Here is a 12,511-nt window from a genome sequence, read left to right as displayed (position 1 = left end):
CTGTAAAGTACAGGCTGCTCAGTAGCAGGTCCCTGGATACACACGCACACACAGACACACACGCACACACAGACACACAAACAGGGGTCCTGGCCCCGGTCATGCATCCAGCTTGACACGCAGCACACGTCAACAAACAACTGGACTTCAGGGGGAAGCACATGTGGGGGGCCAACACAATAACCTGCCTTCAGGCCCAACAGACAAGCGCCAAGCACTGCCAAGCGCTGCCAAACGCTGCCAAACGCTGCCAAACGCTGCAAAACGCTGCAAAACTGTGGCGAACACAATGTTGACTTGGAGATTACGTTTGTTCTAATGAGGGAAGGGAGCAAGTGGAGCGAAGGCAAAAGGCTCGTTTTTTTTCGAGAGCGCATTAACGGGGGTAGAACGGGTTTGCCATTCCTGACAGGAATGACCTAGCGGCATTGAAATGGTTAGGCTGGTGCGTTAGGCTTGTCCGGACAAATTTGTTTGGAAGCTCCTTCCTAGAAGAGAAAAGCCTGTCACGTCACCCCGAGATGGACAGATAGAGAGAGAGAGATAGAGAGAGAGACAGAGAGAGAGAGACAGCGAGAGAGACACAGAGAGAGAGAGAGACAGAGAGAGAGAGAGAGAGAGATAGAGAGAGACAGAGAGAGAGAGAGAGAGAGAGAGAGAGAGACAGACAGACAGAGAGAGAGAGAGCAGGTCTGTCTCAACTGGTCCCCCCCCCCCACCCCCCTCTCACCGTCGTGAGACCAAACCCAGCCTGTGGATGGGATGTTCTCTCAGGTGTGCGTGCGTGCGTCCGTGTGTGAGTGATTGCGCGAGGACGTGCCAGGCATGTGCCATGGCTGGGCCGCGGGGTGCGTTCAAGCTTCAGACATGTTCTCCATACCTCTCGCGTGCGCTGCATACCTGCGTTCTAGAAAACACACAGAGTTCACCACCCAAACACGCCCGCTCCAATTCTCTGGTATCTAGGAAAGACCTTCGAAATTGTATTTGTGGATATTTTCCTCGTAAAAAAAAAAAAAAAAACTGAGGAGAATCGTATTACAAGGAAGAACCCTTTGAGGCAAAATAGTTCCGTTGAGTGACGGTTTACTGAGAGCTTTGCGCTTACGGAGCCTAATACGACTATTTGCATCCATTAAAACGGAGGGTTGATGTGCGGAGATGAATGCCATATTTTAATAGGCTTGTTTGAGACTGGTATGAATTTGTGAACCAAGCGACACCACTCTCACCCTCTCAGCCCCACAGCCCTAACCCCCACATCCGCATCCCACCAGGACCAGCCAGCCCCACTCCCTTCTCATGGAAGAGTGGGGTCGGGGGGCAGGGGGAGGACTGTGGAGGGGGGAGGCAGGGATGGAGGCAGGTAGAGATAGAGAAAGAGAGAGAGAGAGTGAGAGAGAGAGAGAGACAGAGAGAGAGTGAGAGAGACAGAGATAAAGAGAGAGAGAGAGAGAGAGAGTGAGAAAGACAGAGAGAGAGAGAGAGAGAGAGACAGAGACAGAGGGAGAGACAGAGATAAAGAGAGAGAGAAATCGAGTGAGAAATCGAGTGAGAAAAACAGAGAGAGGGAGAGAGAGAAAAACAGAGAGAGAGAGAGAGAGAGAGAGAGTGAGAGAGAGAGATTGAGTGAGAGAGACAGAGAGAGAGGGAGAGAGACAGAGAGCGAGGGCTCCTCTCTGTCTCTCGTCTATGAACCTTGCTGTTCAAGGAGGGTGTTGACGGAGCACCGGTTTGTGCCAAGACGCACTCAGCGTGCCCCGGAGGAAGGTGGCGGGGAGGGCTCTGTGATTCCACCCCCTCGACAGCCAACCATTAAACCCCCCCCCCCCCCCCCCGCCGCGACCGTCGACGCCGGCGAGGCCGCGTGCCAACAGAGAGAGGGACAGGGATGCGGTGAGGCGACGCCGTCCCGGGTTTCGCCCGTATTGTGTTTGCCAAACTCGACGCCCGGCCGGTATCATGCCGCGTCAGGTTTATGTAATCCCATCTGAAACCGCATAGCCTCGCCTCAGCCAAAGACAGAACGAGAGAGAGAGAGAGAGAGAGAGAGAGAGAGAGAGAGAGAGAGAGAAAAACACAGCGTGTACAACTCTCACTGCAATTATCCCCCTGACATTCAATGCCGTCGCGTGCTCGTCGACAACGTAGCCGGCGCTGCGTGGAGGGGTGTTTGAGCGCCCAGAGTGGATGACTCCTCACAATAACAACAGACCGGTCGGGTGACGTGACAGAGCCAACCGGGCGAGGTGCTCTGCGAGCGAAAGATCGGGTCAGCGCAGGTTTTCCTGTCGTCGTAAACCAGACATGTTTCGTCACGTGCCCGGACGCACGTCCAGCGCCCGCGTACACACCCGCGCAGCACACACACATACACACACACACAAGCATTCGCACACACGCACAAACGTTCACACACACACACACACACACACACAAGCATTTGCACACACAGATACACCCTGGTCCGGGTCCATTTGTGGTTGCAGGGATTTTTGATTTGCAGTGAAGCTGGCAGCTCTGGCTCCGGGGGGAGGGGGGGGTCGCGCTCGACCGAGGAAACAGGTGCACGCGAACACAGCATGACCCATGCCCCCCCCCCCCCCCGTTCAGCCCAAGCGCCCGCCCCTCTGCCACGGCATCAGAGGGGGCCACGTCCGAACACGGCCCCCGAACACGGCCCCCGCGGCCCTGACGAGCGTGCCAGGGACCTGTCCTGCCTGGGCGCCTGTGGGTGTTTGTGTGTCTTTCGTTCACGCCGTTTGAACCCGTCGCCCGCACTAATCCTGGTGGGGTTCACCCGCTGACATGGAGTCACCGGCCAGGTGATCGATGCACTGTGGTTACACGGCGTATGTGCGAATGCGTCTGTCGGCCTCCCGCTTCTCATGCGTGGCGGATCAAGACGGCAGTCCTGCAGATGGACGAGCCCTGATGTTGGTACAGGAGGCGAGCGGCCAGGTCTGCTTGGTGAGGATCCCAGCCCTCGAGAGGCGTGGATGTTAATTTTTCTCCCCCTCTCCCCCTCTCCCTCCCTCCCTCCCCCTCCCTCCCTCCCTCCCTCCCTCCCTCCCTCCCTCCCTCCCTCCCTCCCTCCCTCCCTCCCTCCCTCCCTCCCTCCCTCCCTCCCTCCCTCCCTCCCTCCCTCCCTCCCTCCCTCCCTCCCTCCCTCCCTCCCTCCCTCCCTCCCCTCCTCGCTCCACTCGATGTGTCATCCTCAGAGAAGCCTTTCTCCCTTCGCCCCTCTCTCTTCATGTATCCCCTCTCTCCTTTCTTTTCCATTTCTTTCTTTCTGTCTTTCTGACGTTTTTCGTTCGCTCCCCCCCCCCCCCACTCCCCAGCGGTGCTTTGTGAAGGTAACGGAGGCTGAAGGAGTGCGTGGGCATTCGACGGCGCGTCTGGTTGTCAGGTGGGAGAGGAGAGACTCCCAGGGAGACGGAGACATGCAGACAAAGGCCGGCCTCCGTGAGCCATCACAACTTGAGAACCGCAGGGAGGGTGTGCGTGCGTGGGGGTAGGTGTTTGCGGGTCAGTGCGTGTGTGGGTCGGTGAGGGGGGAGGGGGGAAGGGCGGCCGTAGGCAGGCAGAGAGGAACACACAAGGTGAGGGAGTGTGGGGGGGGAAAACGGTGACGCGCTTTTCTTCGTGAGCTCTTCCGGACAAAATGGCCGCCGCGCATCATCCGTCGCTATGCTTAGTCACGTTGTCGCCGCAGAGGGAGGGAGGGTGACCCGGCTGGTGCCATCATGTGACTGCGGCTGAGAGGAACTCCGAGTCAAAGTGCAGGATGACCAGAAGGGTCGACGCAGCACATGTACAGACGGCACGCTGAGGCCCTGCATGTCGTTAGAGAATGTCAAATCTAGTACTCTCTGGGAACTCGGTAAAAAGTCTCATTTAAAAATGACTTCTTGACACAGGGTTTGTCTCCCCCTGTTTCCGACCGAGTGCAAAGGAGTAGTTTAGTTCTCGGTGCTTGGACGGTGGAGAATGCGGAGATCGGAAAGATCTGAGAGACAGTGTCGACTCCTTAGAGAAATATCCCGTCAAGGCTACTGCACACACACACACACACACACACACACGGAACAGGAACTGTGAGAGGAAGGAGAGAGGGAGGGAGAGAGGAAGGAGAGAAGGAGAGAGGGAGGAGAGAAGGAGAGAGTAATATAGGCCCCTGGCGCTGATTATGCCTAAAACAATGTCACCTCCTTCACATGCTACGATGTAGCCGCCGGGGCTAGAATCGCTGGCTCGTTTGCACGTTTGAAAGGTTGGCCGCTTGTGAAGGCTCTCGAGAATCGCGCGAGTCACGCGTGCAACACGGAGACGTACGTCCATCATAAACGCGGACGTCTCAACACACGGCTCAATGTCGTCCTCAATGTCCCGCTGAGAGAGACATTGATTTGCGTTGATTTAAGCTCAAGCTGACTTCGAATGCCATGTCAGAACCACGGCGCGCTTTCAGGAAGCTGCATCCAGAAGTAATTTCAGGCGTTCCTCACAGCCCACCAAAACACACAGCTCGCTCGACAACAGTAGGAGACCAGCCTCAAACGCGCGATAGAGGCTCACCGCCCCGGCACGACGGGCCTCTAAAGTACATCTACCGGCGGGGTGGACAGGTTATCCCCACAGAGCGTTCCGGCGCTTTCGTGACGGGGGAGTTGGATGCGTTGCCGGTTACCAGGGGAGATGTGCTGATGTGTGGAAGATATGGGAGGAGGAGAGCCGGTCTCTCTCCTGATGGATCTCCCGACAAATTGGCTCCCTTGTCCGCCACGTTCAGCGTAGGCGAGCGCGTGTTTGCGTGTGAACGGACCGCGCGTGTGCGCGTGCGTCCACGTGTTGGCGCGTGCGTATCGGCGTATTCCGGCCCCTCTCTCCGGGTCGGTGGGTTTCATCTGGTGGTTATCAGGTGGTTTGATTGTGCAGCTGAGGCGAGGAGGTCCGGGGTGGAACATTCTGGAAGAAGCCCTCGCCCTTTCCACCCCCCCCCCCTCCCCCATCATTAGTGTGTTTATGTTACGGGTTCTGCGCGGTGTGCTGGGCAGGACTCGTTTTCCATACACAAACAGACTCCCTGGCACCCGCGTCTCTCTCTTTCCCCTCTGTGTCTTCCTCCGGTCGTCTCCCCCGCACTCCTCCCCTCCTGCAGGTGTGCTGGTCTGTGCATGTCGTCCTCCTTATCCCCCCCCCCTTCCCCTCTTTATCTCCCCCTGTCATCCCTCCCTCCCCGCCCCGAGAGACTCTTGTCTCCGTGTTTATATAAGACCAGTGAGCAAGACCACACTGAAAAACCTGCAGCTCTGTGGGGAAAACACACCGCGCATTTAAAAGCAGGCTTTGAATCCAAACAGGGGGCTTCATTAGAATGTTAGTATGGCTTTAATGCCATGTTGTTGACGTGCCGTGGATGGCTTTCTGTTCGGTCTTTCAGCATTGCATCAACACAGTGTCCTGGGGCGGTGTAACGTGAGTATGAGAGCATCGGAATGTTGAAGTCTTTCGCTATCCACGAGGTCGGTAGTACCTGCACACAAGCGCAGTGTGCGTACATATTAGTGATCGTTTGTCCCATTCCAAGAAATCTGGTGGAATCTCATGGCCGAACAAGAGTCATTATATGCGATAGTTTGCGCGCTGCAATTTCACCTCAAATGATTTGTCTGTAGGAGAAGTCCGACGGCTTCAGACGGTCCATGTGATTCGCCGGGCGCCACAGCGGCCCTGGCGCGGTCTGCGGCGACGAGGCTATGAGACGCTCCTCATCGTTTGTATTTAATCAGCCCAGTCATTTATTACACAGCCTTCTCCTGAGGTTCCCTCCCCTCGCTCCCTTTCTCTCCTTCCTCTCTCCCTCCCTCTCTCCTTTCTCTCTCCTTCCTCTCTCCCTCCCTCTCTCCTTCTCTCCTTCCTCTCTCCCTCCCTCTTTCCTTCTCTCCTTCCTCTCTCCTTCCTCTCTCCCTCCCTCTCTCCCTCTCTCCTTCCTCTCTCCTTCTCTCCTTCCTCTCTTCTTCCTCTCTCCCTCCCTCTCTCCTTCTCTCCTGCCTCTCTCCTTCCTTTCTCATTCCATCCCACCCTTCCTCTCTCCCTTCCTCGCTCTCCCCTTCCCTGCCTTCCTCTCTCCGTCACCCCCCCCCCCTTCTCTACATCCATCCCTCCCACCCTCCCTCTAAACGGCATCCTTTACTTGTCTATCTCGCCTCCCTCCCCCCCTCCTCCCCCTCTCCCTCCATCCACGTCGTATTTTTAATCTGTCTCTCTCTCTCTCTATCTCTCCATCTCTATTCAAGCTCTTTCCCTGCCTCTCTCTGTCTCTCTCTCCTGGCGTATATCTCAGACAGGCCAGGTCCCCTGGTGACTGGCAGTCAGAATGCCAGCCGTGATTGTGGATCGCTCCCCAGCCATGTGACAGGTGACAATGGCCGAGGATTTGGACGCCCACGACAGAACGTGCGCTCATGAATAATACAGGTCGCGATGACAGTTGGTGGAAACATAGACCGCTGACCATGGGGTTTCAGTTCACCCAGGAACTCTCTCGGCATGTGGAGGATTCCAAATGTCGGTAGGAAAGGGGGGGGGGGGGGGGGGTGGAAAACAAACTGCGTATGTTTGCCAGGGGCTACAGTACCAGGAGCTGGAGTGTTCCAAAATGAACACCCCCCCCCCCCCCCCGTCTTTTTTCCTGGCCTCTTCCGAGTCAAAAAATAACTTTCAAAGGATGCAAATTTGCACCCCAAAAAGTGTTCATCAAATGCCTACCACATCCCTGGAGGGCCCATCTCCTCCCCAGAGCATCTCTCGATAGAGAACGCTAGATAAACACGTTAAGTCCCGTGGGGCTAAGCTATTTGTGGCTTTATTCAAAGACATCCACATGCACACGCCCCAGAGCCCGAGTGGTCCACGTAGCAGAGGGTGGGGGGGGGGGGGGGGCTGGGAGTCGTGGCCCTGTGAAAAGCCTTCAGCGGCAGAGACAAGCCCACAGAAGCCCCCTCCCCCATCAAGGTGTTCAGTCCTCATTGGACCATCCGCACGCTGCCGCCCTTTACGGACGCCCCTCGGATCCGCTGTCTCCGACCCCGCCCCTGGGGTTTGCGGGGGTTGGGGCGGGGGGGGGTTAGGGTTGGGGTGGGAGGGTGGAGGGGCGGGAGGGGTTACTAAGAACGTGACCCCCGGTGGCCCTACGTGCCAGCATACATGGAAGTCCAGACGAACATCCGACCTCTCCCTCGCACTGACCCGTGCAGCTTTACGTCTCTGGGTGTCCAGTGTCCAGGGTGAGGCTGTTTCTGGCTCCGAGCTACACACCCCCACCCCCTCACCTAGCTTCGCAGCCTCCCTAAATCCACTGAACCAGATGTGCTTTCGGGCCCCCGGAACACCAGTTAGCCGCGGAGAGAGAGGGAGAGAGAGACAGGGAGAGAGAGAGAGAGAGAGAGAGAGAGAGAGAGAGAGAGAGAGAGAACGCCTGTCTGCTATCACGGGGAGAATGTCCGCAAGTCGGCGAGGGGGGCGTGGCCTCTCCACCGTCGGTGCCGCTAAACGGAGGAGAGCGAGTCGGCACCGCGCTCGGGAGACGCCCGCCCACACGCGACAGATGTCTCTCTCTCCCCTTTCTCTTTCTGCGCCCCCCCCCCCCTTCCCCCCCCTCCCCCCGCCGCCCCTCGCTCGTCCGTACTCTCTCTTCCTCCGTCTCTCTTCCCCTCTCTGCCTCCCTGCGGCTCCTGTCTCCCAGGGTGAACCTCGTGACTAATGCCTCACTCTCATTACCCATGGATTCCAGCTCGACGTGTAGACTCCTGCTGTCTGCCTCTCTCTCTCTCTCTCTCTCTCTCTCTCTCTCTCTCTCTCGCAGTCTCTGTGTCTCTCTGCCTTTCTTGCAGTTTGTATTTCTTGTCGTCTCTCACAGTTGTCTCTCTCTCTCTCTCTCTCTCTCTCTCTCTCTCTCTCTCTCTCTCTCTCTCTCTCACGCTCACGCTCACGCTTGCTTTCTTGGTGTCTGCCGTTCTATCTCGCTCATCGATCTCCTTCTATATCTCCCTCTATCTCCCTCCATCCATCTCTCTCTCTCTCTAACACACACACTCACACCATTTTGTTCCTTTCTCTCAGAACACTCTCTCGACATGTGAATATTCCCTCTCCCTTCTGTGGAGCCTATGAGGGCATTTCCCCCCCCCTCCCTCCTACTGTAAGTCTCTGCGGTGCACACACACACACACACACAGGCACACACACGCGCGCGCAGAGAATCACGTCTGTTGTGACGTTCCCAAGCCCCATGACCATGCCGTCCCTTTCCTCTGCCGTGTTTTTGATGAGGCCGACACTGACTGTGGCTCCCTCCGTCTCATATTCAACCTCGGGGGATTCGGTCTCACCTCAAGTCAAAAAACAGAATCTCAGAAACGAATCTCTTGCTTTGGCACGCACGGCACGTCGCCTCAAGGTGTGTGGGCACAACGTGACGCCGACCCTGCTCCTTCTATGACTCAGCCCCTCGAACCCCTCCCCTGCTGAGCACGTCCCGGCCAATCAAAATGTGCCTCTCTCCTGCAGGGGAGAACGTACGACCGCTCGCGACATCAGAGCGCGACCTCTGACCTCTGACAACTCAAACTCTCCTCGTGTGGCGAGAGCTCAGCTCACGCAGAATCGGGAGTTCTCCATCGCGCTTCTGAGGAGACCTCGACTCTATCGGCGACGCCGGGAACGAGGGGGAAGAAGACGCGGCTGTTACGGCGTGACAGCCCACGGCCGTATTTACCGCTCCAGAGCCGACCGCATCTCCGGCGGCATCTCTAAGCCGAGATAACGGGTTTTTCTGGCTGACGTGGGCAGAGCGAGGTGGGGAGAGGGGGGACGATATTCCCGCCGAGATCTTCCTCTGTCGGCTTAAGCGCGGACGGAATAATTGCTCTCGGGGCGGAATTTCCCTGGTTCGAGCCACGGGCTCAACAAAAAAAAGAAGAAGACAGCTCCGGCTGAAAACATCATCAAATGAATACGTGGAGCCACAGCTCGGGCTCGGCGCAATCAAACATCGTACAGCCTGTTCAGGAGGGAGGGAGGGAGGAAGACGGAGCGGGTGAAGCCCATGCCCTTACGTCCAATCAAACGGGCTCCTGTGTGTGTGTGTGTGTGTGTGTGTGTGGGTGTGGAAAGTAAGGGGGAGGATAGAAGCGCTCTGATGGGAGATGAAATGGAGGGTGCGGTCTTTAATGGCAACTGGAGCAGAGCTCACCGGGATCTGGACACCGTGGTCCCCACAAGACCCCTCTGCTGATCAACATAGAGAGAGAGAGAGGCAGAGAGAGAGACAGAGAGAGAGAGACAGAGACAGAGAGAGGGACAGAGAGAGAGACAGAGACAAAGAGAGAGAGGGAGACAAAGAGAGAGAGACAAAGAGAGAGAGAGACAGAGAGAGAGAGGGCGAAAAGAGGAGGACTGGAGGCCTACCTTCCAGGACGGTGAGCTTGGCGCTGGTGTTGATCTCTCCCACGCTGTTGGCCGCCGTGCACTCGTAGATGGCCTCGTCGCGGTGGGTCCTCAGGGGCTGGATGCGCAGCACCGACCCGGAGCCGTCGTCAAACTCGATCACCTGAACGCGTCGAGGTCGAAAAAGAACAACATAGCTTTCACAAGCTCTGGGCCCTTCATTTATTTGATGAAGCACAACCTGGAAACATGGGAGTCAAATCTCGGCTGATTTGCGCTGGTATCGAGTGAGCCCCTGCACCACTACACACACACACACACACACACACACTTCCCATTGCAGTCCCTTTGATCTCTGCAGTCGTGAACCTCCTTCTAGGCATGAGAAGGACCACTGAAAGCCAACAAAGAGCCAAACTATGCTTTTTTTACATATGGCTAAGCTGCAGAGAGACCGAAATACTCTGGCAACCACTTCACATTCATTGTCGCTCTTACACTGTGCTTCGTCTCTATGGTAACCATGCGCCAAGCTAGTATTACATTCTTGGCCAATCTGTGTTTTTCCATGTTTGAAAAACAATCGCACACAGGGCATCAACGGTGGCGATGCCTCCGACCAAACAAAGATCTCACCACAACATCTAAGCAAGCATGAATTGGTCCAATCACAGAAAAACAAACGTGTCACTTCCTGTACAGAAGGGAAGTACGCTACTCTTGTCATTGAGTTTAAAAACTCGATCAGCATTCTGGCAACTTCATCAGCGCTGAACCGCCTTCGACGAGGGACCACCTCGATCCGGAATAATCCGACCAATTAGAGGAGTTTGTATGAGATGCCTGGCATGAGTGGACAGTAGGTATTCGAGGGCCGTGGGGGGTGAGGGGATGCAGAGGTCAGGGGTTGAGGGCGCTCCGCTTCCGCTGCGTGTGTGGTGTGTGTGTGCGTGCGGGGGGGGGGGGGTCTGACCCCAACGACCACCTGACAAGAAGCACATTCCTGCCCTCTCTCTCTCCTCAGCCCCCCCCCCCCACCCCACTGGCTCAGACAGGTGGCAGACATTCCTTCTGGAGCACGTCGGCCGTGAGCGCCCCCCCCGGGGTCCTGAGTGTTCCCCCCAACCCCCCCCCCCCCCCCCCCTGCTGGGCCCTCCGGAAAACACGCGGGGGCCACGAGGCTTTCACTGGAGCCTCCCTCTCCGCCCTGGGGGGGAGCATTTGTACGGGGTGGATAAGACGCACTTACACACACAGGGTGTGGTCACATAGGGAGCACAGACAAAGAGAGAGACAGACACTCTCTCTCTCGCACGTACACTCCAAGACAACCCCCCCCCCCCCCCCCCCCCGCCGAGGGGACGATTTTCAGGGCGGCCGTGGCTCTGAGACGATGGAGATTCTCGTGTGACGCACCTCAAAGCGCTGAGAGCTGACTTTCTTCCCCTTCTTCATCCAGGTGATCCTGGGCTTGGGGTCGCCGCCCGCCTGGCACACGAAGGAGGCCACGCCTCCCGAGATCCCCGTCTGGTCGTCGGGGGATTTGATGAAGCTGGGCGTGCCTGGGAGAGAGAGACAGAGAGAGAGAGAGAGAGAGAGAGAGAGATGGAGAGACAGAGAGAGAGAGCAAGAGAGAGCGAGAGAGAGAGAGAGAGAGAGAGAGAGAGAGAGAGATGGGTTGAGAGAAAGTGGCACACAGAAAAGAAAGAGCCAAGGAGAGAGAGAGAGAGACACAGAGAGTGAGCGAACGAGAGAGAGAAAACAAGGAGAGAGAGAGAGGACAAACCGTATCAAAGACAGCAATGATAAGAGGCACAGTTGTGGTTCGAGGGCTTCTTCGGGCGCAGGTGACCCAGAAACAACAACACAACACTCCCCGCATTGCCTTTCAGCTGCCTGGAGCCAAACTAGGCGAAGAGGCCTGAGAGCCGCAGTCTCCCAGCCGCCCTCCCTCTGTCTTGTCGACGGCCGTGACTACGCCCCCCCGCGCTTCGTCGCGCGAAAACCTCATTGAACGGCGCCCGGAAAACAGGCCGATACGAATCGCAAAAACACGCTCCCCTTTCATCGGCTGAACAAACATGCAGGAGGAACTCGTGACAAGGCGCCACCATGAGGCGCCCATCTCCAAGGAGATAGGGAACTATCCACCCTTCGCTTGGCCGACACGCCCGTGCATCGCAGGCTCCGTGGCAACGCAAACAAAGCGCCTCCACCCTCCCTGTCCGTCAAAGGGGGCCGCGTGGCGCTAGGAGGCTGCGGGGGGTACACAAATACGTAAGGATGTGTTCCACCCGGATGGCGCTTACCCTCTCACCTCCCTGTCCCGCCCTGGCAACAGGCCCCCCCTCGGACGAAACGGACCCTTTGCCGAAAAGCCTCGGAGGGTGCATATTGCAGCCCCGCGTCCTGGAGGGTTTCTGCATGCAGCGTGTGGAGGTGCTGCCGGGGCCGGGGCCGGGGGCGGCGAAGGGGTTAACCGCTCTTTAGCGTGGGCTTTTGGCCAGGGAGAGCAGCGAGGCGTAGCCGTGGCTACGGTACAGTAGCTGGCGCCCCCCCCGCCCCCCGGCCCCAAGGAGGATTGTTCATGTCAGCGTTTCTGCTAAACGGACGCCTGGGTCTCGCCGCTGTAACTTTAAGGGGCCGGGGGGGGACGGACGGACTGAAGAGCGCTTTGCCTCTCTGTGCTGTAGTGATGTCATAGCTGTCTTGCCGATGTGCCAGAGCAGGTCCCAGCCTGCCTCTATCTCATGTGGTTTTGTGGTCTGTGGCTGTCCTCCACAATACCCAAAAGGTCTACTGTGATGGCCCACCCACTGCTACTCACAGACACCCACATACAGGCACCAAACACACTCAATATCCCCCCCCCCCCCGTTAAACGCAATTCACTGCCAAAAACCCTAAACGGCTGCTTTAACCGTGCTTACAAAACCGGGGAAAAGTATTTTCTTCGACGCGGTGACAACCGAGACCCAAACGACGTCTTTGGACAGCGAAGTCAAAACACACGCAGCTTCACTACTGCACGGTCCAAGACAACGGGTTTATAGGTGGCAAA

At 57.1% G+C, this 12,511-nt stretch overlaps 1 protein-coding gene across 1 annotated transcript in view; it reads right to left on the bottom strand.

Annotated features, from left to right (window-relative positions):
- Window positions 1–12,511, bottom strand: part of ptprfa (protein tyrosine phosphatase receptor type Fa) — a 144,172-nt gene that overhangs the window by 80,088 nt on the left and 51,573 nt on the right. Inside the window, exons 3-4 of the mRNA XM_084692649.1 lie at window positions 10,867–11,012; window positions 9,472–9,613 (exon numbers count right to left, since the gene is read on the bottom strand). Of these exons, the coding sequence (XP_084548775.1) occupies window positions 9,472–9,613; window positions 10,867–11,012 (288 nt within the window). The remainder of the gene's footprint in view (window positions 1–9,471; window positions 9,614–10,866; window positions 11,013–12,511) is intronic.

This window comes from Hypomesus nipponensis, chromosome 26 (genome assembly GCF_054491055.1).
Source record: "Hypomesus nipponensis isolate SF chromosome 26, ASM5449105v1, whole genome shotgun sequence".
NCBI classification, from domain to species: Eukaryota; Metazoa; Chordata; class Actinopteri; order Osmeriformes; family Osmeridae; genus Hypomesus; species Hypomesus nipponensis.
This window is presented reverse-complemented; position numbering and strand designations above follow the sequence as displayed.